Source organism: Oncorhynchus tshawytscha, linkage group LG03 (genome assembly GCF_018296145.1).
Source record: "Oncorhynchus tshawytscha isolate Ot180627B linkage group LG03, Otsh_v2.0, whole genome shotgun sequence".
Taxonomy (NCBI): Eukaryota; Metazoa; Chordata; class Actinopteri; order Salmoniformes; family Salmonidae; genus Oncorhynchus; species Oncorhynchus tshawytscha.
The window spans coordinates 10,386,696-10,413,233 of NC_056431.1; the positions used below are offsets into that span (position 1 = coordinate 10,386,696).

The 26,538-nt window shown below is 46.7% G+C and overlaps 1 protein-coding gene across 4 annotated transcripts in view; it reads left to right on the top strand.

Annotated features, from left to right (window-relative positions):
- arhgap33 (Rho GTPase activating protein 33) overlaps positions 1-24,672 on the top strand; it is a 48,034-nt gene extending 23,362 nt beyond the window's left edge. For 3 of the 4 annotated variants that reach the window (XM_042309732.1, XM_042309728.1, XM_042309733.1), the window contains 16 exons: positions 560-637; positions 1,607-1,673; positions 3,345-3,395; positions 4,641-4,790; positions 5,138-5,240; positions 12,704-12,848; positions 12,954-13,036; positions 13,662-13,769; positions 13,963-14,111; positions 18,628-18,784; positions 18,902-19,041; positions 19,207-19,281; positions 19,609-20,354; positions 20,463-20,649; positions 20,811-21,181; positions 21,453-24,672. In XM_042309732.1, the coding sequence (XP_042165666.1) occupies positions 560-637; positions 1,607-1,673; positions 3,345-3,395; positions 4,641-4,790; positions 5,138-5,240; positions 12,704-12,848; positions 12,954-13,036; positions 13,662-13,769; positions 13,963-14,111; positions 18,628-18,784; positions 18,902-19,041; positions 19,207-19,281; positions 19,609-20,354; positions 20,463-20,649; positions 20,811-21,181; positions 21,453-23,879 (5,037 nt within the window). In that variant the 3' untranslated portion in view covers positions 23,880-24,672. The remainder of the gene's footprint in view (positions 1-559; positions 638-1,606; positions 1,674-3,344; positions 3,396-4,640; positions 4,791-5,137; positions 5,241-12,703; positions 12,849-12,953; positions 13,037-13,661; positions 13,770-13,962; positions 14,112-18,627; positions 18,785-18,901; positions 19,042-19,206; positions 19,282-19,608; positions 20,355-20,462; positions 20,650-20,810; positions 21,182-21,452) is intronic. The other variant, XM_042309729.1, reaches the window with a different exon arrangement.
- Positions 24,673-26,538: the final 1,866 nt, after the last annotated feature.

Genomic DNA, 26,538 nt, shown 5'->3' on the forward strand with positions numbered 1-26,538 from the left:
GGCTGTCACCTTCCTTTTTCTTCTCTTTTTCCTCCATCTTCCTGTTCTGTCTATTCCTGTCCTCTTCTCCTCCTACTGCTCTACATACTGCTCTTTCTGTTTCTGGGCCACAGCACCCCGGAATGGGGTGACCCAAACACTGAGGCACATTTTAGCGCTTCTCCGTCTCTCTCTTTCCGTCTCACTCTCTCGCGCTTTCTCTCTTTCTGTGTCTGACTCTCTCTCTCTCTCTCTCTGTTTCTCTCTCTCATCTCCTCTCTGTCCTGTCCTCCTTGCAGTGAGCAATGGCAACTGTTTCTCATCTGTTATCTGAAATAAGTGTGAGTGGAGTTCAGCCAAATCAGGCAGGACTACATTATACACTGATCCAGCTTGTTGTGTCTGGATAATGTTTAGTTTTGGGGCTGGTGTTTTGACTGCTGAGGCTGTATTATGTGTGTTGATGTACTTGTTTTTGGGGGGGGTGATGTTAAATGAAGTCATCTGGCTTGTTTGCCTGTAGAATTTGTCTGAAGTCGGAGTTGTTTAATGTCTTTGTCTAATGTGTGTGTCTCTCCAGGTGGGAGATATCCTGTCTGTAATTGATATGCCACCCAAAGAGGACTCCAACTGGTGGAGGGGGAAGCATGGCTTCCAGGTACACAACACAATCACAGGAGAATTCCACCACTGGCTGTCTCTCTCACGCACACGCCGGTCTTTCTCACGCACACGCCGGTCTTTCTCACGCACACGCCGGTCTCTCTCACGCACACGCCGGTCTCTCTCACGCACACGCCGGTCTCTCTCACGCACACGCCGGTCTCTCTCACGCACACGCCGGTCTCTCTCACGCACACGCCGGTCTCTCTCACGCACACGCCGGTCTCTCTCACGCACACGCCGGTCTCTCTCACGCACACGCCGGTCTCTCTCACGCACACGCCGGTCTCTCTCACGCACACGCCGGTCTCTCACGCACACGCCGGTCTCTCTCACGCACACGCCGGGTCTCTCTCACGCACACGCCGGTCTCTCACGCACACGCCGGTCTCTCTCACGCACACGCCGGTCTCTCTCACGCACACGCCGGTCTCTCACGCACACGCGCCGGTCTCTCACGCACACGCCGGTCTCTCACGCACACGTCACGCACACGCCGGTCTCTCTCACGCACACGCCGGTCTCTCTCACGCACACGCCGGTCTCTCTCACGCACACGCCTGTCTTTCTCACATGCACACGCCTGTCTTTCTCACATGCACACGCCTGTCTTTCTCACATGCACACGCCTGTCTTTCTCACATGCACACGCCTGTCTTTCTCACATGCACACGCCTGTCTTTCTCACATGCACACGCCTGTCTTCCCCACCCACTCTGAAGAGTCCCGCTGCAGAACAACAGTTCTCCAGATGGCTACATTCACTATCTCACGTTACCATGTTTCTGTACTTCCTTTTCCCTTCTTGTTTGTTCCCTCTATTTCTTTCTTTCACTGTTCTCTATTTTCACTGAGCTTTTACTTTTCTTTTAACTCATTTTTTCTTGTTTTTTAACCTATGTGTAAGCAATTGTGTGTGTCCAAGTTTGTCATCCTCAGTTACTTTGGTCTTTCCCCACTTTAGGTGGGCTTCTTCCCCAGTGAGTGTGTGGAGCTCATCAACGAGAAGCCTCAGTCCGCTGCTAAAATAGGTGGCTTACACACACACACACACACACACACACACACACACACACACACACACACACACACGTTATGACACCAACATACTAAATCCCACTTACTGTACATTATCACATACAGTGCCTTCGGAAAGTAGTCAGACCCCTTGACTTTTTCCACATTTTGTTACGTTATTCAAAAATGGATAAAATACATGTTTTTCCTCATCAATCTACAGACAATACCCCGTAATGACAAAGCAAAAACAGGTAAAAAAATAAAGATTAAAAAAATACAGAAATACCTTATTTACATAAGTATTCAGACCCTTTGCTATGAGACTTGAAATTGAGCTCCGGTGCATACTGTTTCCATTAATCATCCGTGCGATGTTTCTACAACTTTATTTGGAAAGGCACACACCTGTCTATATAAAGGTCCCACAGTTGACAGTGCATGTTCGAGCAAAAACCAAGCCATGAGGTCGAAGGAATTGTCCATAGAGCTCTGAGGCAGGATTGTGTCAAGGCACAGATCTGGAGAAGGGTACCAAAGAACACAGTGGCCTTCATCATTCTTAAATGGAAGAGGTTTGGCACCACCAAGACTCATCCAAGAGCTGGCCCACCCGGCCAAACTGAGCAATCGGTGGAGAAGGGCCTTCATCAGGGAGGTGACCAAGAACCAGATAGTCACTTTGACAGGGCGCTATAGTTCCTCTGTGGAGATGGTTGTCCTTCTGGAACGTTCTCACACCTCTGCAGCACTCCATCAATCAGGCCTTTATGGTAAAGTGGCCAGATGGAAGCCACTCTTCAGTTAAAGGCACATGACAGCCCGATTGGAGTTTGCCAAAAGGCACCTAAAGACTCAGACCATGAGAAACAAGATTTTCTGGTCTGATAAAACCATGATTGAACTCTTTGGCCTGAATGCCAAGCATCACATCTGGAGGAAACCTGACACCATCCCTACGATGAAGCATGGTGGTGGCAGCATCTTGCTGTGGGGATGTTTTTCAGTGGCGGGGACTGGGAGACTAGTCAGGATCGAGGGAAAGATGAACGGAGCAAAGTACAGAGAGAACCTTGGTGAAAACCTACTCCAGAGCGCTCAGGACCTCAGACTGGGGCAAAGGTTCTTCTTCCAACAGGACAAAGACCCTAAGCACACAGCCAAGACAACACAGGAGTGGCTTCGGGACAAGTCTCTGAATGTCCTTGAGTGACCCAGCCAGAGCCCGAACTTGAACCCGATCGAACATCTCTGGAGAAACCTGAAAATAGCTGTGCAGCAATGCTCCCCATCCAACCTGACAGAGCTTGAGAGGATCTGCAGAGAAGAATGGGAGAAACTCCCCAAATACAGGTGTGCCAAGCTTGCAGCATCATACCCAAGACTCGGCTGTAATCACTGCCAAAGGTGCTTCAACAAAGCACTGAGTAAACGGTCTGAATATTTTTTTTTGTCTGAATACATTTGTAAACATTTATGAAAAGCTGTTTTTGCTTTGTTATTATGGGGTACTGTGTGTAGTTTGAGGGATATATATATTTGTTTTAAATCCATTTTAGAATCAGGCTGTACCGTAACAATGTGGGAAAAAGTCAAGAGGTATGAATACTTTCCGAATGTCCTGTACATCTGCACTGTGTCGCCCGATCAATGTCAGATGTATTGAGTGACGTTTGTGTTTCCAGATGGAGATCCAGCCAACTCCAACGCACCAGGACCTCCCTCTCCTACATCCGGTAAACAGACGCAATCAACCAATCACTGCTGTATGAGTATTTAGTCTCCACAGAGTGTGTCGAAGGTTTTGCAGGAGCTTGAAATGAGGTTGACAACATGCAGTACTAACTGTCATGGTTACTTTTTTTCTTTCTGGCATGCAGCATATATCGCTTATTATATTTAATTGAACTGTATATAACAGCCACTTTTCCTCCCTCTCCCTTGTATCTTCGTCTTGTAAACATTCAAAAATGATATCTTTCTCTCTACAATTTTTTATTTAAGGATACATGACCTTGTGGTGTTAACCAGATGCACACAGCGGATCACGTGACATTACATAGTTTCAGAATTACTCAGCCCATAGGTTGTTTTGCTTGCTTAATAATGTGTTCACCACAACATCTTTGTAATCTTCATATTTGTATCTCTGACCACAGTATATCTTTGTTGTTCTGTACTTCGCACTCCCAAAACAATGTATTTAGCTGGTGTTCCAACCGCCTTCCTGTTGTATCTATTGCCTTTCTCTCTTTCTCTCTCTCTCAGTTCCTCAGCCTTGGTACCTAAGACTTGCTGGTAACAACAACTGAAATGGAATTACTCTCATTAATCCATTTGTCATATAATCAGAGTCCTTCCACTGTCCTTATCTTTCCTAACGCCTCATCTCTCCCCTTAATGCAAGGCCTGTATAACACACATTTCCCCTTAAGCCAACCAGGAAATGTACAATAGCCATTTATACAACTAGCCAAGCCTAGGGCTGTTCACATGCAGCATGGCAGGAGTGGCGAGGATGTTTTTAGAGTAGAATTAGTGTACATGTATTTTAGAGTCACCCATAAATCATAGGAACACAATGGAGCTTGTTGTATAAATGAGAAGCAAGTCGTTGTTTTAGAGGAAGACGATACAGGTTTATTATGACCAATGACAATCGTTATTTCCTTGTTCTTAATCCTAATCTTCACCATGCGTCCAAGTAATCTGCTGCTGCCTATTGTTCTAATGATGTTGATGGTCGTGGCTCATTGGTCCAGAACACGGCCCAGCCTCCTACTAGTGTCCATGCTCCAGCTCCCACTAAACTCTCCTATTTTCTGATGTCTTTTCACACGTTTTATATTCGATGACGATTATGACATTTATGTTAAACATTCACGCCCCTCACAGAGATGGACCCCTCACCCACCACAATAGTCTCCCTTTCCCACTGTAGTGTCAATACTCAGCAGCTCTCTGTCGCCCCCATCTGACAGTTTCTAAGAAGCACGGCAAGCTGATGGGATTCCTGCGCAACTTTATGAAGTCCAGACCCACCAAGCAGAAGCTCAAACAGAAAGGAATTCTTAAGGAGAGGGTGTTCGGCTGTGACCTGGGAGAGCACCTCCTCAACTCAGGACTGGACGGTACATAAAACACACACTTATCCTCACGTAACCGTTTGGGGATGTAAAGTAGTTGTCAGTATCTTTGGGCTTGTGATTGTTATAGTAACGTAAGAGTGAGTTGCTGGCTGCAGAGAGTGAGCGGTTTTGATGTGTCAAGTGAACTCAGTACAATATTAAAATCAATCATGCCATTTTAGGATCACATTAGTGCTTCGGAGTTGATGAAATGGGCCAATTGCCCTAGTTAGAGTTCTACAGTTCTAATTCTAGAGTCTCAGGGAGTCATCTCTGTGTGTCCTTGAGAGCCTGGTCTCATTTGGTGTACTACTGTAACATGTGACATGGATCTTTGTGTGCTTCTCCAGTTCCACAGGTTCTGAAGAGCTGCTCAGAGTTCATAGAGAAGCATGGTGTGGTGGACGGCATCTACAGGCACTCTGGAGTCTCCTCGAACATTCAGAAACTCCGGTACCACTCCTCATGCTAACCCTAACCCTGCATGTCAGGCCCTGAACCTGTAAAGACTTAAGACTACATAGATCATTGACTGCATGCATGAAATACAGTGGGGCAAAAAAGTATTTAGTCAGCCACCAATTGTGCAAGTTCTCCCACTTAAAAAGATGAGAGGCCTGTAATTTTCATCATAGGTTCATTTCAACTATTGACAGACAAAATGAGAAAAAAAATCCAGAAAATCACATTGTAGGATTTTTAATGAATTTATTTGCAAATTATGGTGGAAAATAAGTATTTGGTCAATAACAAAAGTTTATCTCAATACTTTGTTATATACCCTTTGTTGGCAATGACAGAGATCAAACGTTTTCTGTAAGTCTTCACAAGGTTTTCACATACTTTTGCTGGTATTTTGGCCCATTCCTCCATGCAGATCTCCTCTAGAGCAGTGATGTTTTGAGGCTGTTGCTGGGCAACACAGACTTTCAACTCCCTCCAAAGATTTTCTATGGGGTTGGGATCTGGAGATTGGCTAGGCCACTCCAGGACCTTGAAATGCTTCTTACGAAGCCACTCCTTCGTTGCCCGGGTGGTGTATTTGGGATCATTGTCATGCTGAAAGACCAAGCCACGTTTCATCTTAAATGCCCTTGCTGATGGTAGGCTTTGTTATTTTGGTCCCAGCTCTCTGCAGGTCATTTACTAGGTCCCCCCGTGTGGTTCTGGGATTTTTGCTCACCGTTCTTGTGATCATTTTGACCCCATGAGGTGAGATCTTGCGTGGAGCCCCAGATCGAGGGAGATTATCAGATTATTGCCACACCAAACTGGAAGTCTTCCGACTAGCTTGGAAGGACGGTACCGTGCAGTACCGAAGAGCCCTTACTGCTGCTCGATCATCCTATTTTTCTAACTTAATTGAGGAAAATAAGAACAATCCGAAATTCCTTTTTGATACTGTCGCAAAGCTAACTAAAAAGCAGCATTCCCCAAGAGAGGATGACTTTCACTTTAGCAGTGATAAATTCATGAACTTCTTTGAGGAAAAGATTATGATTATTAGAAAGCAAATTACGGACTCCTCTTTAAACCTGCGTATTCCTCCAAACCTCAGTTGTCCTGAGTCTGCACAACTCTGCCAGGACCTAGGATCAAGAGAGACGCTCAAGTGTTTTAGTACTATATCTCTTGACACAATGATGAAAATAATCATGGCCTCTAAACCTTCAAGCTGCATACTGGACCCTATTCCAACTAAACTACTGAAAGAGCTGCTTCCTGTGCTTGGCCCTCCTATGTTGAACATAATAAACGGCTCTCTATCCACTGGATGTGTACCAAACTCACTAAAAGTGGCAGTAATAAAGCCTCTCTTGAAAAAGCCAAACCTTGACCCAGAAAATATAAAAAACTATCGGCCTATATCGAATCTTCCATTCCTCTCAAAAATTTTAGAGAAGGCTGTTGCTCAGCAACTCACTGCCTTCCTGAAGACAAACAATGTATACGAAATGCTTCAGTCTGGTTTTAGACCCCATCATAGCACTGAGACGGCACTTGTGAAGGTGGTAAATGACATTTTAATGGCATCGGACCGAGGCTCTGCATCTGTCCTCGTGCTCCTAGACCTTAGTGCCGCTTTTGATACCATCGATCACCACATTCTTTTGGAGAGATTGGAAACCCAAATTGGTCTACACGGACATGTTCTGGCCTGGTTTAGATCTTATCTGTCGGAAAGATATCAGTTTGTCTCTGTGAATGGTTTGTCCTCTGACAAATCAACTGTAAATTTCGGTGTTCCTCAAGGTTCCGTTTTAGGACCACTATTGTTTTCACTATATATTTTACCTCTTGGGGATGTTATTCGAAAACATAATGTAAACTTTCACTGCTATGCGGATGACACACAGCTGTACATTTCAATGAAACATGGTGAAGCCCCAAAATTGCCCTCGCTAGAAGCATGTGTTTCAGACATAAGGAAGTGGATGGCTGCAAACTTTCTACTATTAAACTCGGACAAAACAGAGATGCTTGTTCTAGGTCCCAAGAAACAAAGAGATCTTCTGTTGAATCTGACAATTAATCTTAATGGTTGTACAGTCGTCTCAAATAAAACTGTGAAGGACCTCGGCGTTAACATCTTCCGTCAAGATAGAACTGCTAAAGGGGGAGGAGTTGCAGTCTACTGCAGAGATAGCCTGCAAAGTAATGTCATACTTTCCAGGTCCATACCCAAACAGTTCGAACTACTAATTTTGAAAATTACTCTCTCCAGAAATAAGTCTCTCACTGTTGCCGCCTGCTACCGACCCCCCTCAGCTCCCAGCTGTGCCCTGGACACCATTTGTGAATTGATCGCCCCCCATCTAGCCTCAGAGTTTGTTCTGTTAGGTGACCTAAACTGGGATATGCTTAACACCCCGCCAGTCCTACAATCTAAGCTAGATGCCCTCAATCTCACACAAATCATCAAGAAACCCACCAGGTACAACCCTAACTCTGTAAACAAGGGCACCCTCATAGACGTCATCCTGACCAACTGGCCCTCCAAATACACCTCCGCTGTCTTCAACCAGGATCTCAGCGATCACTGCCTCATTGCCTGTATCCGCTACGGAGCCGCAGTCAAACGACCACCCCTCATCACTGTCAAACGCTCCCTAAAACACTTCTGTGAGCAGGCCTTTCTAATCGACCTGGCCCGGGTATCCTGGAAGGACATTGACCTCATCCCGTCAGTTGAGGATGCCTGGTCATTCTTTAAAAGTAACTTCCTCACCATTTTAGATAAGCATGCTCCGTTCAAAAAATGCAGAACTAAGAACAGATACAGTCCTTGGTTCACCCCAGAACTGACTGCCCTCGACCAGCACAAAAACATCCTGTGGCGGACTGCAATAGCATCGAATAGTCCCCGGGATATGCAACTGTTCAGGGAAGTCCGGAACCAATACACGCAGTCAGTCAGGAAAGCTAAGGCCAGCTTCTTCAGGCAGAAGTTTGCATCCTGTAGCTCCAACTCCAAAAAGTTCTGGGACACTGTGAAGTCCATGGAGAACAAGAGCACCTCCTCCCAGCTGCCCACTGCACTGAGACTAGGTAACACGGTCACCACCGATAAGTCCATGATTATCGAAAACTTCAATAAGCATTTCTCAACGGCTGGCCATGCCTTCCGCCTGGCTACTCCAACCTCGGCCAACAGCTCTGCCCCCGGCAGCTCCTCGCCCAAGCCTCTCCAGGTTCTCCTTTACCCAAATCCAGATAGCAGATGTTCTGAAAGAGCTGCAAAACCTGGACCCGTACAAATCAGCTGGGCTTGACAATCTGGACCCCTATTTCTGAAACTTTCCGCCGCCATTGTCGCAACCCCTATTACCAGCCTGTTCAACCTCTCTTTCATATCGTCTGAGATCCCCAAGGATTGGAAAGCTGCCGCAGTCATCCCCCTCTTCAAAGGGGAGACGCCCTGGACCCAAACTGTTACAGACCTATATCCATCCTGCCCTGCCTATCTAAGGTCTTCGAAAGCCAAGTCAACAAACAGGTCACTGACCATCTCGAATCCCACCGTACCTTCTCCGCTGTGCAATCTGGTTTCCGAGCCGGTCACGGGTGCACCTCAGCAACACTCGAGGTACTAAACGATATCATAACCGCCATCGATAAAAGACAGTACTGTGCAGCCGTCTTCATTGACCTTGCCAAGGCTTTCGACTCTGTCAATCACCATATTCTTATCGGCAGACTCAGTAGCCTCGGTTTTTCGGATGACTGCCTTGCCTGGTTCACTAATTACTTTGCAGACAGAGTTCAGTGTGTCAAATCGGAGGGCATGCTGTCCGGTCCTCTGTCAGTCTCTATGGGGGTGCCACAGGGTTCAATTCTCGGGCCGACTCTTTTCTCTGTATATATCAATGATGTTGCTCTTGCTGCGGGCGATTCCCTGATCCACCTCTACGCAGACGACACCATTCTATATACTTTCGGCCCGTCATTGGACACTGTGCTATCTAACCTCCAAACAAGCTTCAATGCCATACAACACTCCTTCCGTGGCCTCCAACTGCTCTTAAACGCTAGTAAAACCAAATGCATGCTTTTCAACCGATCGCTGCCTGCACCCGCATGCCCGACTAGCATCACCACCCTGGATGGTTCCGACCTTGAATATGTGGACATCTATAAGTACCTAGGTGTCTGGCTAGACTGCAAACTCTCCTTCCAGACTCATATCAAACATCTCCAATCGAAAATCAAATCAAGAGTCGGCTTTCTATTCCGCAACAAAGCCTCCTTCACTCACGCCGCCAAGCTTACCCTAGTAAAACTGACTATCCTACCGATCCTCGACTTCGGCGATGTCATCTACAAAATGGCTTCCAACACTCTACTCAGCAAACTGGATGCAATCTATCACAGTGCCATCCGTTTTGTCACTAAAGCACCTTATACCACCCACCACTGCGACCTGTATGCTCTGGTCGGCTGGCCCTCGTTACATATTCGTCGCCAGACCCACTGGCTCCAGGTCATCTACAAGTCCATGCTAGGTAAAGCTCCGCCTTATCTCAGTTCACTGGTCACGATGGCAACACCCATCCGTAGCACGCGCTCCAGCAGGTGTATCTCACTGATCATCCCTAAAGCCAACACCTCATTTGGCCGCCTTTCGTTCCAGTACTCTGCTGCCTGTGACTGGAACGAATTGCAAAAATCGCTGAAGTTGGAGACTTTTATCTCCCTCACCAACTTCAAACATCAGCTATCTGAGCAGCTAACCCATCGCTGCTGCTGTACATAGTCTATTGGTAAATAGCCCACCCATTTTCACCTACCTCATCCCCATACTGTTTTTATTTATTTACTTGCTCTTTTGCACACCAATATCTCTACCTGTACATGACCATCTGATCATTTATCACTCCAGTGTTAATCTGCAAAATTGTAATTATTCGCCTACCTCCTCATGCCTTTTGCACACATTGTATATAGACTCCCCCCTTTGTTTTCTACTGTGTTATTGACTTGTTAATTGTTTATTCCATGTGTAACTCTGTGTTGTCTGCTCACACTGCTATGCTTTATCTTGGCCAGGTCGCAGTTGCAAATGAGAACTTGTTCTCAACTGGCCTACCTGGTTAAATAAAGGTGAAATAAAAAAATAAAAAAAATACTCTGGACCCTGATCTCTCTTTTGAAGAACATATCAAGACCATTTCAAGGACATCTTTTTTCCATCTACGTAACATTGCAAAAATCAGAAACTTTCTGTCCAAAAATGATGCAGAAAAATTAATCCATTATTTTGTCACTTCTAGGTTAGACTACTGCAATGCTCTATTTTCCGGCTACCCGGATAAAGCACTAAATAAACTTCAGTTAGTGCTAAATACGGCTGCTAGAATCCTGACTAGAACCAAAAAATTTGATCATATTACTCCAGTGCTAGCCTCTCTACACTGGCTTCCTGTCAAAGCAAGGGCTGATTTCAAGGTTTTACTGCTAACCTACAAAGCATTACATGGGCTTGCTCCTACCTATCTCTCTGATTTGGTCCTGCCGTACATACCTACACGTACGCTACGGTCACAAGACGCAGGCCTCCTAATTGTCCCTAGAATTTCTAAGCAAACAGCTGGAGGCAGGGCTTTCTCCTATAGAGCTCCATTTTTATGGAACGGTCTGCCTACCCATGTCAGAGACGCAAACTCGGTCTCAACCTTTAAGTCTTTACTGAAGACTCATCTCTTCAGTGGGTCATATGATTGAGTGTAGTCTGGCCCAGGAGTGGGAAGGTGAACGGAAAGGCTCTGGAGCAACGAACCGCCCTTGCTGTCTCTGCCTGGCCGGTTCCCCTCTTTCCACTGGGATTCTCTGCCTCCAACCCTATTACAGGGGCTGGGTCACTGGCTTAATGGGGCTCTCTCATGCCGTCACTGGAGGGGGTGCGTCACCTGAGTGGGTTGATTCACTGTTGTGGTCATCCTGTCTGCGTTGGCGCCCCCCCTTGGGTTGTGCCGTGGCGGAGATCTTTGTGGGCTACACTCAGCCTTGTCTCAGGATGGTAAGTTGGTGGTTGAAGATATCCCTCTAGTGGTGTGGGGGCTGTGCTTTGGCAAAGTGGGTGGGGTTATATCCTTCCTGTTTGGCCCTGTCCGGGGTGTCCTCGGATGGGGCCACAGTGTCTCCTGACCCCTCCTGTCTCAGCCTCCAGTATTTATGCTGCAGTAGTTTATGTGTCGGGGGCTGGGGTCAGTTTGTTATATCTGGAGTACTTCTCCTGTCCTATTCGGTGTCCTGTGTGAATCTAAGTGTGCGTTCTCTAATTCTCTCCTTCTCTCTTTCTTTCTCTCTCTCGGAGGACCTGAGCCCTAGGACCATGCCCCAGGACTACCTGACATGATGACTCCTTGCTGTCCCCAGTCCACCTGGCCATGCTGCTGTTCCAGTTTCAACTGACCTGAGCCCTAGGATCATGCCCCAGGACTACCTGACATGATGACTCCTTGCTGTCCCCAGTCCACCTGGCCATGCTGCTGCTCCAGTTTCAACTTCCACCTGACTGTGCTGCTGCTCCAGTTTCAACTGTTCTGCCTTATTATTATTTGACCATGCTGGTCATTTATGAACATTTGAACATCTTGGCCATGTTCTGTTATAATCTCCACCCGGCACAGCCAGAAGAGGTCTGGCCACCCCACATAGCCTGGTTCCTCTCTAGGTTTCTTCCTAGGTTTTGGCCTTTCTAGGGAGTTTTTCCTAGCCACCGTGCTTCTACACCTGCATTGCTTGCTGTTTGGGGTTTTAGGCTGGGTTTCTGTACAGCACTTTGAGATATCAGCTGATGTACGAAGGGCTATATAAATAAATTTGATTTGATTTGATCAGTGGTCTTGTATGTCTTCCATTTCCTAATAATTGCTCCCACAGTTGATTTCTTCAAACCAAGCTGCTTACCTATTACAGATTCAGTCTTCCCAGCCTGGTGCAGGTCTACAATTTTGTTTCTGGTGTCCTTTGGTCTTGGCCATAGTGGAGTTTGGAGTGTGACTGTTTGAGGTTGTTGACAGGTGTCTTTTATACTGATAACAAATTCAAACAGGTGCCATTAATACAGGTAACGAATGGAGGACAGAGGAGCCTCTTAAAGAATAGGTTACAGGTCTGTGAGAGCCAGAAATCGTGCTTGTTTGTAAGTGACCAAATACTTATTTTCCAACATAATTTGCAAATGAATGAATTAAAAATCCTACAATGTGATTTTCTGGATTTTTTTTCTCCTCATTTTGTCTGTCATAGTTGAAGTGTACCTATGATGAAAATTACAGGCCTCATCTGTTTAAGTGGGAGAACTTGCACAATTGGTGGCTGACTAAATACTTTTTTGCCCTACTGTACATACAGGCAAATATGCAATACTTTTTTGGCATTCAACCCTATTTGACACTCTCTCTCCCCACCAGACATGAGTTTGACAGTGAGAATGTTCCAGACCTGACCAAGGATATGTACATGCAGGACATCCACTGTGTGGGGTCCCTGTGTAAACTCTACTTCAGAGAGCTGCCCAACCCCCTGCTCACCTACCAGCTCTACGACAAGTTTGCTGTGAGTACATGGCCGTAACCCAACACAACTCCCTCCAACTGAAAGTGCTGTCTATTGTCAAAGGCTAAACTTGCCATCTGTTTTTTCCCTGGTCTTCCTCTGTAGGACTGTATGGGAGAGATGACTGACGACGAGCGCATGGTGAAAGTACATGATGTCATCCAGCAGCTCCCACCACCGCACTACAGGTATACACAGCCATGGAGACAGAGACTATACACAGCCATGGAGACAGAGACTACAGGTATACACAGCCATGGAGACAGAGACTACAGGTATACACTACACAGCCATGGAGACAGAGACTACAGGTATACACTACACAGCCATGGAGACAGAGACTACAGGTATACACTACACAGCCATGGAGACAGAGACTACAGGTATACACAACACAGCCATGGAGACAGAGACTACTGGTATACACAACACAGCCATGGAGACAGAGACTACTGGTATACACAACACAGCCATACACAACACAGCCATGGAGACAGAGACTACAGGTATACACAGCCATGGAGACAGAGACTACAGGTATACACAACACAGCCATGGAGACAGACTACAGGTATACACAGCCATGGAGACAGACTACAGGTATACACAGCCATGGAGACCAAGACTACAGGTATACACAGCCATGGAGACCAAGACTACAGGTATACACAGCCATGGAGACCAAGACTACAGGTATACACAGCCATGGAGACCAAGACTACAGGTATACACAGCCATGGAGACAAAGACTACAGGTATACACAGCCATCCCAGATTGTGGACTAATGTTGTCTTTCTCTCTCTCTCTGTCAGGACCCTGGAGTACCTCATTAGACACCTGGCTGGTCTGGCCACCTGCAGCGGAGAGACCAGCATGCACATCAAGAACCTGGCCATTGTCTGGGCCCCCAACCTGCTCAGGTGTGTGTCTATGCCTACCTACTGTACCTACATGTGTGCGTTGTGGATCGTTCATATAGAAATATATCGTTTAGAACAGGTGTGCCTCTGACATGCACAGTGAGGAATCATGTCAGCTCTATTCATGACATTCCTGTCTGCAAAACCATCCTGGAGGTGACCCTGGTGTGGCTGTGTGTTGTCTCCGTGGCAGGTCTATGGAGATCGAGGCGGTGGGTCTGAGTGGTGCTGACCCATTTAAGGAGGTGCGGATCCAGTCTGTGGTGGTGGAGTTTCTCCTCGGTCACGTGGACGTGCTCTTCAGTGACTCCTTCACCTCTGTAGGACGCTTCACAGGCACAGGTATGCACATCACCATAACCCCAATGCTGGCTTCTCTAACGCTCACTGGACACAATCTTCCTAACTTGAGTTCCATTTGTGTGGAAAAACACATTTCCCATTGAAATCGATGCATGATTTGCATCAGTCGGCAATCGTCAGTGACGTGTGTTGATTTAAAGTTAGGATTCGAATGAAAATGTTTTCTCTCCTTCAGAGTGCTCCCTCTGTCCTCTCTCCCTCTGTATCAGCTCTGTGGTTTTGTGTTATCAATGCCACACACAGAGCATTTACCTCAGCCTCAAAGCCTCTTTTTAGTACCTACAGTAACTAGGTTTACTACTCAGCCAGCCAGGCTTCCTCTATCCTCTACTTAATGCTTTTAGGTGTCTGGTTGAATGGAGAGCTTTGGTTAAAGCCCTGTATATAATGGATGACACTTCTACCGCCATTACAACTGTCACCACCGCCCGCTGTCCTCCGCTTTTTACCCCGCAAATGCTGTAAGTCTATGAAAGCAACTCTACTTGAATGATTCTGTGATACTAATATTTCATTGCACTCTTTGTCTTGCCTCGCAGCACAGTAGAACATGTGTATGACTAGTCTAAAATGGCAGTAATATAAGTGAATTAAGCATGGAAAGATTTTTCCACTGTATCCATTTGCTCCAAAAAGTAGTACAATATTTGGCAACATTTTGTTCTTTACTCTTGATTAACATCAGTATTAAATATGGAATAAAACTGAAAACTTGACATAAAGTGAGCCCTCAGCCACGCTGATGATGTAGCCATCCCACTGGGCACAGACTTCAATTCAACGTCTATTCCACGTTGGTTCAATGTAATTTCATTGACATGATGTGGAAACAATGTTGATTCAACCAGTGTATGCCAAGTGGAATGGAAGCAGCAGCAGACAGTGAGCGAGAGCTGTGTGTGTCTCCGTAGCAATGGGCAAGCTGGAGTGTAAGGTCTCTCTGTAGCACCAGAGAACCAGGCTGCAGGAGGCCAGGGGTGAGGAGGTGGAGGAAGCCAGGGGTGAGGAGGTGGAGGAGGTCAGGGGTGAGGAGGTCCCTAAGGCCCCCAGGCATCCTCTTTTGGAAGTCACCGTAGCGAGGCGACACTACTCCATGTTTTGACCGTCCGTGCTTTCTCTCTCTCTCTCAATGTAGGATGCTTACAAGCGCTCTATAGCGTTGATTGGTTTAGTTTAGGCTTGGTCTACTTTTGGCTTCTGTGTGACCCATTTTGTCCTGAGATCTCTGTACGATATGCACAAGAAAGAGTTCATGATGAATGTGTCTCATCCTATTGGGCTTTTGTCTGTTGTTTTCCAGTAGATAGTAAGTATAGCCAAGCAGAAATGATTCAATATTAAAGCATTCGACCTCTCACTAAAGGCATCAGTCATACAAGAGTTATACTTAAATCCAAACTGGTTCTCTAGTAAATTGGTGCGAATGTCTCATCCTATGTTCAAGAAGGGCCTTTTTCCCTTTATTCAGATTACACCTGCCCACTTTAGATTATTTCCTTTTCAAACAGTCTCCAAAATATCTTTAGTTTTTAAACAAGCCATAGAAAGCTGCAATTTCAGTTTAATCCACCTGAAAAGACAGAACAAATAATACAACAAATATTGTGGTTAAATTCAAATATACTACTTTTTTTTTTTTACTATATTTGAAGACATTTTTAAAAAAGGTATAATTTTTGTGAATGAGATCATAAATAGGACTGGTGGAGTTATGTTACACATGCAGCTGACACAGACATATGGAAATGTCTGCTCTACCCAAAATTACAACCAACTAATTGCAGCATTACCACAAAAATGGGAGAGGTAAGTAAAGGGGAACAAAGTAAGGAACTTGTATGTCGGCCCTGTATTAAAGAACACAAATGGTTAAAGAAAAGTGTGATAAATAAAAACAAATACCAATTTCATTTATGGACCAAAAACTGACAGCTATGCCATATAAATTGCAAAATAGTTGGGAAGATATTTCGATGTACCCATTCCATGGCACATGGTTTATGAATTGATACGCAAAATAACTCCGGATGCAAAACAAAAATTTAAATTACTATACAAAATTCTTGAAACTAATAGAATATGTGTGTGTGTGTGTGTGTGTGTGTGTGTGTGTGTGTGTGTGTAAATTATAACACACAATCTGTAGAAGCTATGAGAATAGAAAGGTTCAATCCGTTTGTGAAGCATCACAGCACAGTTGAGAAATATATGGCAAATATAAATCCAAAATGGATGATGTTGAGAGATAGATGGGAGAGGTTGAATGGAGCTGAAGGGTGGGATTAATAACAAGATAAAAAATGTAAATATACGGGGTCTGTAAAATGTATATAGGTTCAGAACTTTTGTGAAATAGCACAGTTAGCACAGTTACAAATCGCTCTCTAGCGACTCCTGTGGTGGGCCGGGCGCAGTGCATGCTGACATGGTCGCCAGGTGTACGGTGTTTCCTCCGACACATTGGTGCGGCTGGCTTCCGGGTTAAGTGGGCATTGTGTCAAGGAGCAGTGCGGTTGTGTGCGTTCTCTGAAACGGCTCTCAACCTTCCCCTCTCCCGAGTCGTCTGTACTGGCGTTGCAGTGATGAGACAAGACTGTAACTACCAATTGGATTTTTTTTTAAACAAGAATTTAATATAGCCAAGTTTTGTGCGCACATGCTGACATATGTTTGTATAAACCCAGTGTCTCTTCAGGGTCAACCATGAACTCACATTATTTTTCGGTTGTATTGACAGTTGAATAGGCAATAAACTTCCATCCTGGTTCCAATTCATCCCATCTTGAAGTAAATGTGGTCGGTTACATTTTGTGTTTACTCCAATATTTGTTTTTGACATTTTAAATAGTTATTAAAGTAACTTGTAGGTTGTTTTGTGCTGTATTGCTCAAAATATTAAAGTAACTTGTAGGTTGTTTTGTGCTGTATTGCTCAAAATATTAAAGTAACTTGTAGGTTGTTTTGTGCTGTATTGCTCAAAATATTAAAGTAACTTGTAGGTTGTTTTGTGCTGTATTGCTCAAAATATTAAAGAATAGATGTTGTTTTGATCAATGTGTCACAAATGCTGTGGATGTTTCTTTTAAGAGGATTACATTGAGCCAGAACCACCAGGTAAAAAAAACAATGTTGCATTGATTATTCCCAGCTTCCATGATCTGTTTTGTCTTGTCAGCTAGCTAAATAATCAATAGGCCCTATAGCTAAAATGTTTAACCTCAGTATTGTCTACAGATCAGCAGTATCTGTGTGCTTCTCCAGCTGAAGAGTTTCTGTCAGCATCCCAGCCAGGGCTCAGTTAGATGCTTGCTTTGTGTCTCAGACTCAGATCCATGCCAGGAAAGTCAACAAATATTTTGGTTGTCTGATTGTTCTAGCTATTCTCACAGAAACTTAATTGGGAGGAAGACTGTTTGTTTGATATGGTTTTTACATTTGTATCACAAACCATTTGTGAGGGGAAAAAAGACCCTACGATCTGTGAACGGTACATGATAGTGTGCTCTAAAACATGGATTATGTCGAGATTATGATTTTTTTATTTTTTTTACATATTCTATTATTCACATTCTATTATTTATTAACATATTAATTCAACATAAAACATATTAGTGAATATCTCATTTTACATTTTTAGACATTGTTTTAAACTATATACTAGTACATAAACTTTCCAATGTTCTGCTACTTTTGAAGTTATGATAAATTATGTGAGCCCCACCAGTGAACGGGAAAATGGATTCAAATTGAACTCCTTCTGCAGGTGATTTGCTAAATGTGATTGCTTAATGACCTGTCAGTTTTTATGTATAAAATGGTCAAGTCTTCAAAAGTAGCAGAGCACGGACTCTGGAAATTTGACCTATTTGAATAGTGTTTGACTTGTTGTTCCCAAACAATATGTCCAAAAAATATGCTAAATCAAAAAGGGTACTTTTGAAATATTAATATGAATACTTTAATGTTGAGTAATTTTAATGTGAAAAATTGTATTGCAGTTTATTAATGTGGGAGAAATATTTTTGGGCTTTCCTGACATGGAATTGCCCTATAAGACACTGTTACAGTACTCTGTTAATTGCATTATAATACATATTTGTTTAGATGTCAATCCTGTCTGATGACCCATGCCCTGCTCTCCCCTGACGGGTGTCCTGTTTTACTTTGGTTGCTCTTTAACTGGGAGTTTCAAATGAAACGGTCCAACTTCCTCTGCATACCTCAGCCTTCCCTCCCTTTGTGTTGTTAACTCCATGTGATTTCTGATTTGCAAGCGTGTCTGTGTCTTATTCGCTCTCGTTGGGTAAATCTGAAATGACACCCTATTTCCCATATAGTACACTTTTTATTTTTATGCCACTTAGGGGCTTTGGCCAAAGGTAATGCACTACAATACAGGGAATAAGATCTCATTTGGAACAAAGCTTTTGGCCACCGTCACCTCCTCACTCTCCCACCCTCTACCTATTACTAACTGTCCTGTCTCTGCCTGCAGGGCGGCACTCTCTGACCAGGCCCAAGTCCTTTGTGTCCACCAGGCTGCTCTCCCTAGAAGAGGCCCAGGCCAGGACACAGGCTCCTCTGCTCCTCCAGGGGGCGCCAGTCCAGTTCCAGGGCCAGTTCCACACCGTGCTGGACCACCCTGTCGACAGGTAAGTGGGAAGCCAGGCTTATTCCAGACCATGCAAGTTTCTGTAGTTTCACTATCACATGCAGTTGATTTAGCAGTCTCACCCACCTAAATCTCTCCCTCTCTCCTCCCCCTACAGGAGGAAGAGAGGGCTGAAGGTACGGAAGGCAGCTGGAGGGAGCTGGAAGACGTTCTTTGCGATCGGGAAGCCCCTGGGGGCGGGGCAACGTAAACCAATGAGGATCAGCTCCCTGTTCCAGCCCGCCACCTCACATGCAGGTAGATATCATGTCTGATTTGGACCACACATACACCAGGGTTATGTTCAGTCAATTTACCTGGATGGAAAATAAATACCAACTCCACAGTTTATCACCCCTTTTGATCCTCTTTGTAAGACAGATCTCTTTCTCTGGCTGTCTCTTTCCCTGGTCTCTCCTGCAGGTTGTCGTGTGGACAGTGTGACCCTGCGTTCAGCTAAGAGTGAGGAATCCTTATCATCCCAGCACAGTGGAGCAGGTACACCACAGTAGGCCATAACTCACTGACGCTAATACTGATACTCATCTCAGCAGGTTAAGTCCTCGCAGACTGATCGATAGCAGAGCCTCTCTCTTCTTGTCCGTTAAGTATAGAGTATGAGATTTCTCTTTTGGGGGAGGCTGTGGAAGACCAGGAATATGTCTGGAAGCAGTGATGATAGTTTGAGTGATTTTGGGACAGTCGGAGTAGAACGGGTCCTTTGGGAGCTGGTGGAGCTGTGTGTTAGTCACTGAGCACTACAGAGACGCTTAGTTTAAACCCTGACTATTCCGTTTTTTTCCTACCTCCTCCTCGCTCTCTCAGGACAGTCTATCCGTCTGCGGCGGCCCCGCTCCAGCAGTGACGGTCTGTCTTTGGCTGCCTCCATGGACCCCCAGCACCTGCCCCAGCGCCCCCCGTCCCGCCTGCCTTCCAGCCGCTCGTATGACAGCCTGCTGCCTGAGGACCGCCGGCCCAGGGATGATGGAGACGATGAGCAGGATGAAGACGAGGAAGGCATCTACATGCTGCCTGACTTCTCCAACCAGGACCCGGCTGCTTCCTGGATGGCCGAGGACGTCATTGACTTCAGCCCCACCTTCCTGGAGGACGGACCAATCGGCTTGGGCAGCAGCATAGTCACCGCGGGTGGCAGAGAGTCCCCGCCCACTGCCACGCCCCCTCCCTACCGCTGCCTCAGCCACCAAGGACACTCTCACTCCAGCAGCCAGCGCTCAATCACAGAGGACCCCGACTCGGTGCTCAACCAATCGGATGCGGCCGTCAGGAGAAGTCTGATCATTGCCGCCACAGCCCCGCCCCTTCAGGTGTTCTGTCAACACAGACCGGCCAATACCAGCCCATCTGCCGGCCAATCAGGGGAGGGTGCCAACCTGAGTACCTCACACAGTCAAGGCCAGGGCCAGCCCACTACACCTGTGACCTCTGCTCAGCCCCCGCCAGAGAGAAGATCTTTCACCCGGAAGATGGTGAAAGCCTTCTCACAAAAAGCCCCCAAGTCCCCTACACTGGACATCTCTGACCCTGTATCCATCAGCGTCCCAGCTAAGGTACTTCCTCCCTCTGTCACTGCTGTCCCTGTATTTCTGTATCTCAGGATTGGCTATATACTCTGTATGATAAATTTGCCTCACCAAACTTGACTTTCTCCCTTGTAGGTGTTGGACATGATTGGTGGGCGAGCTGGTGAATTACAGCCTGGCATCCCGAGCAGCGGCCCCTCCCAGTCGCAGCCTCCTCAGATGATCTCCATGCTGCTGAGGTCATGTGACTTCCAGCTGACGGAGAGCTGCCAGCAGGAGATCCGCAGCAAACTGGGCCCCGAGGCCAAGATCAGAGGACAGGGTGAGTAAACAGGAATGGACTCGGCCAACAGGTTTTATTGATTGAATGTATTAGTTGATTGATTTATAATCATCATCAAAAATGTGTTTGTTTTCAATGATGATTTGAGGTTTTACTGCAGACCATAGTCATGTAATTTAACCCTCCTCTCCCTTCTACAGGTATAACGGGACCCACCGGCCCCCCCCTGTTCGCCCAGCCTCCCCCTCCCCCTCCAAAAAACCCAGCACGCCTCATGGCCCTGGCCCTGACTGAGAGTGCCAACAAGGCCCTGAGACAGGGTGCCTCGCCCCCCTACCGCCCCCCTCAGTCCCGGTCCCAGGACGCAGCCGACACCCGCTACCAGAGGTCCCTGTCTGCCGACGCAGGAGAGCTGCTGTCCTCTGACCCCAATCAGCTCTACTCCACAGTGCGCCCCCTGTCTGTGTGGATGACCGAGGGAGAGGGAAACGCGACAGAGACTGCAGCAGATACAGGACACGGCCAGGAAGAGAAGACTCCAGGACAGGTGTGTGGGAGTGTGCACATGTCTGTAAGTGGCACTGTATGGGTGTACCTTTGTGTAAACTGTATCCGTTTGTACTGTGGTAAATTCTAAGTGGTGGATATGTTGTTTTGACTGTGCTGGAGCAACAGCAGTGCTGTCAGGTCATTTTCAGCAGAGCCTTCATTTCCTAACCATAACAAGCACAATGTTTACAGTTGCCTGGGCAAAATTAGATTCCTTTTTTTAACTGTCATTGTTATGAAGAGACTTTAACTTACTGTATGGCGGTAAAAAGATTATACTTTTTTTATTGCAGGATACGGGGACCCTGTCCTCTGAGACGTCTGACTCTGTGGCGTCCAACTCTGAGATGTCTGGTGGGAGCGCCTCTGGAGACGACCAGACCCCCAGCCCCATCTACAAGAACCAGAAGCAGCTGCCCCAGTCACAGCCCCCCAAACCAGGCCAGTCTGGGGAGAGACCTAGCCCCACTGAGTCCCAGTCTCAGAGGAAGCCCCCAGCCTACTCACGCCAGTTCTCTGCCCCTCACCTCCAACAGAAATCAACCTCCACCCAGTCCAAGCCGTCCTCAGCCCACCCCCAGCTCCTGCACTCCAAGTCAGAGTCCCCTCTGACTCAGGCCCGTGCCTTCCAGCCCACCCGCCCCAAAGTACCCCCTAAGCCCCTGGATCTGGAGCGTCCCCACAGAGCACCACTGGCCCAGACTGAGATGCGTCGCTCCCTGGACTCAGGGCGCATCAGGCGGATCTTTGGTCAGCAGGGGAACCCTCCTCTGGCCAGAGCCTTCTCAGAGCGTCTGAGTGGAGCTCCAGACCACCTCACCCGCTACCTCGCAGCCAGCCAACCATCCCCGGGTCAGCAGCCGTCTCAGCAGGCCCAGATCCGGCCCGTGCCCCTCTCCTCCACCTCAGAGGACCAGGGAAGGATGGAAAACTTCTACTACGAGATTGTCGGGCCTGAGAACCCGCAGGGCCCCCCCAGCTACGCCCGCCACAGCTACCAGAACATGAGGCTGGACCTGGAGGGTAACTTCCGCCCAGCCCCCCACCCAGAGACCAACAAAAGGTCCATCTCTCGGGGGCATCACCCTCCCCAGCCTCTCCACCACAACCAGGGTGGACCCAGGGAGAGTGGGCCCCAGCTCTGGTCCAAAGAAGCCACGCGGGCTTGGGCAGCCGCCCACTCCCAGTCCCATTCATTCTCCCACGGACACTCTCACCACCACTCCCAGGATGGCTCCACCCACCACCATCACCCCTCTCACCCCCGGCCCCAGCGCCAGACCTCCTCCTCAGTCCGGCTGGCCCGTAGTGAGATGCACCCCCTCCCCTCCTCCTCCATGGTTCCCCTGGCGCTCCACCAGCACCAACGCAATCTCCACCGCTCCAACAGGTCAGCCTCTACAGACCTCACCGCCTCCCAGCTACACCCCTATTTTGAAAACGGGAAGGTGTGCTATCGTAAGCCAGAGGATGCTCCTCTGAGTCTGAGCCAGCCTCCCCAGGGCAAGTCTCTCCAGGGCCAGCCATCCCAGCCCTCTCCTCCCCATGCCCACAGACCGACCTCCAAGGACCTGTCTGAGCCCATCTACGTCAACTTCCCTTTCCCCAGCCCCTCTACTGGGGCCCAAAAGAGCTGGACCAGCACAGACCTGGATGGAGACTCTCCACAGGATTTTGAACCTCTTGCCTTGCCAAACGACCCCCCTCCCCCAGAGGACCAGAGACAGTCCTCCCCCCACCTGGCCCCTGACCAGGGAGGCTCCACCAGCGTTAGCCTCACCCCCTCCACTCCAGACAGCCCAGCCGCCCACAACGACTCGACTGCAACGACCCCAGGGAGCATCCAGGAGAGCGACTTCCTCCCAGCTCCCACAGCGTCTACATTGACAGGGATCCACTGCCGCAGCCGCTCAGACCCCCAGAGCTCCAGCTGTAGTACGGAGCCCATCCAGGGCCTGTCGGGGAAGGAGATTGCCTCCCTGCTGATAGAGAAGCTGGCTGAGGAGGAGAGGGCTGAGGGTCCCTCCACAGTCACCTCCTCCTCTGCCTCCACCAGCTCCTCCCCTGCCATGGAGCACCCTGCCAACCCCTACCCCAGCCAGCAGCACAACCAGTCCCCACCTGCCTATAATGTCTACACCCCGGGCCCCTCACGGATCAGGGCTCCTCAGAGGGCTGGGGCAGGGGGCTTCCAACGCCAAGACCCGCTCCGGAGGTCCTCGCCCGGGGGCCAGTACAGGCAGGCTTTTGACGTCATGCCCTCAGGCGATCAGGTGCTCAAATACTACCGGACCCAAGACTTTACCCAGGGAGAGCACCAGAGCTCTGGCGCTAACCCCTACCCCCCATGGCAGCACTACCAGGAGCCCCCCTACCCCATCCAGAGCCCCCAGGACCCCTGCTCCTCCAGCTACCCCAGCCAGCCCCTCTTGGAGCCCTCAGACTCCCCGTCTGCAGCCTTCTCCAACCTGACGCTGGGGGCCCCCAGGCCCTACCCCGGCCAGCCAGGAGGCCTCCAGTACAGCCGGTACCCATTCCATCCTGGCCCGATGCTGGGCCAATACCCCAACCCTCCCCTCCGCAGAGATGTCGTCCACGAGCCGGTGCTGCGGCCGCAGGGTCTGAGGAACCAGAGAGGGCTGGCACGGCAGGGCAGCTTACCTGGACCATCACCCAACTGGACCATCCATACTGAGGGTCAGACACGCAGCTACTGCTGAGGAGGAGCACAAAGTAGACTTTTACACACGGTACCCTATCAGACTGAATGTGAAAGAGAGAGAAAGAGCTAGGAAGAGACCATGTAAAACTCTCATGGTCCACAGAGAAAGGGAACAGGACGATAGAAATTCTTCCTGGAAACGTGAGACAACAGGTCATGTCTAGAAATGGGACCAAGGGCAAGGCATTCTGGGGTAGCTAGACATACAGTCCAGTTTCCTGTTTGAACATTCCCTAGGGCCTATCACCACTTCCCACCTGCAACCACTGGACCAATGAGAAAGAAGGGAACAATGATGGAAGGCGATAAAGAGATGAACCGAAAAGTGGCTTAGATTTGAAAACATTCCAGAGCAGACTGTTGTTGTGAACATTGAGAAAGAATGGCGAATAGCTGCCAGGGTCTTTTCTGGATCAAAATGGGGCTTGCGTGGCCAAGCAACAATTTTAGAGGCCCTTCTGTTGGCCGCAGTGACAAAATGTAGCGATTTTCAAGCAAATTTTGTGCAATTCTACTCATTTTGCCATGTGACGGAGATACAATTTGACCGTTTTAAAGCATATTTTCTCCAATTCAAAAAAATCTGGTGGCCCCCCATGCTATGACAAAAATTCCTGAATGCATAATTTTGGGAATTTTAGATTCTCCCTGATTGTCTAGCTTTTATTTAGGTGATGCTTAGTTCTCAAAGATGATCTTATTTAAAAAAATATATCTAGGTTCATTATCTTTTCTACGTACTTCACATCTCATTTTAGTAATTTAAGTTTACAAATTGAAAATGTTTTCCATTCTGAGTTAATTTAAGTTTACATATATATATATATATATATAAATATATATATTATATATATATATATATATATATATATATATATATATACACACACACAGTACCAGTCAAAAGTGTTGACACAGCTACTCATTCAAGGGTTTTTCTTATGTTCTACATTGTAGAATAATAGTGAAGACATCGAAACTTTGAAGAATCTTAAATCTGTTTAACATTTTTTGGTTCCTACATTATTCCATGTGTTATTTCAAAGTAACCACCCTTTGCCTTGATGAAAGCTTTGGCATTCTCTCACCTGGAATGCTTTTCCAACAGTCTTGAAGGAGTTCCCACATATGCTGAGCACTTGTTGGCTGCTTTTCCTTCACTCTGCGGTCCAACTCATCCCAAACCATCTCAATTGGGTTGAGGTCGGGTGATTGTGGAGGCCAGGTCACCTGATGCATCACTCTCCTTCTTGGTCAAATAGCCCTTATACAGCCAGGTGTGTTGGGTCCTTGTCCTGTTGAAAAACAAAAGTATAGTCCCACTAAGCACTTGAAGAAACTTTGAAAGTTCTTGACATTTTACGGATTGACTGACCTTCATGCCTGAAAGTAATAATGGACTGTTGTTTCTCTTTGCTTATTTGAGCTGTTCTTGCCATAATATGGACTTGGTCTTTTACCAAATAGGCCTATCTTCTGTATACCACCCCTGCCTTGTCACAACACAACTGATTGGCTCAAATGCATTAAGAAGAAAATAAATTCCACAAATTAACATTTTAACAAGGCACACCTGTTAATTGAAATGCATTCCAGGTGACTACCTCATGAAGCTGGTTGATAGAATGCCAAGACTTTGAAGAATCTAAAATATTTTGATTTGATTAACACCTTTTTGGTTACTCGTGTTATTTCATAGTTTTGATGTCTTCACTATTATTCTACAATGTAGAAAATAGTAAAAAATAAAGAAAAACCCTTGAATGAGTTGGTGTGTCCAAACTTTTGACTGGCACTGTATATATTATCATTTTGAGTCTTTTTTTATTTTTTACATAAGTGGCCTGGAAAAGCACTTAGGCAGCCCGCCCAAGTCTTTTCTATGCAGAAAAAAATCCTGGCTGCTGTACTTTTTAACAGAGTATTAGGTATTCTGCACAGTGGCTGTTAGACTGGCTGTGGGTTAGGTTTGATTGGGTTTGCCTTTATTTTTTACAATGTTGTAGTACTGAAAAAGGACTACACAGGGAAATAACCTCAGTCTGTCTCCTTTTTAAAAAATAAGAACCTCAAAAGCTGCTGAGTTGGTTTAGTGGTTTTCAGAAGCTTGATTTTACATGTTATATTTATTTGAGTTTTAGTTTTGAGGAATGCATGTAATATAAATAATTTGTTTGAAATAATAAGTCTGTCGTTCCACCAATTCGGTGCCTTTTGAGATGTGTATTTGTTGATTTCACCTGCTTTAGACAGTCATAAAGATCACATGTTCAACTTTCCCATCTCAAGGTTAAATTTTAAAAAATGACTAGCAAGTGCCAAATATAGTAACAAGGTTGACAAGTTCATCTTAAATCGGCCATAAATCCCCTAGTGGCAGAGGAAATGTAAGCTTGTTGTGTGCAACAGGGAGGGGCAATTGAATGCACACTTCACAAAATAATACAATTATCTAACCTAGTTATCTGTGGTTAACAGGGTTATGCTCGGCCCGCTCGGTTTTCCACCACAAAACACCAGAAATGTTTTCAGAAGAACCAGCTCAACTGCTCTTACTCAATTATTTGGACTAGTAGATGTTCAATGTTTATTATTATTTTAAAAGGAATATTATTTTAAAACGAGTTCAGTTCACATAACCGGGTTGCGCTTAAAAT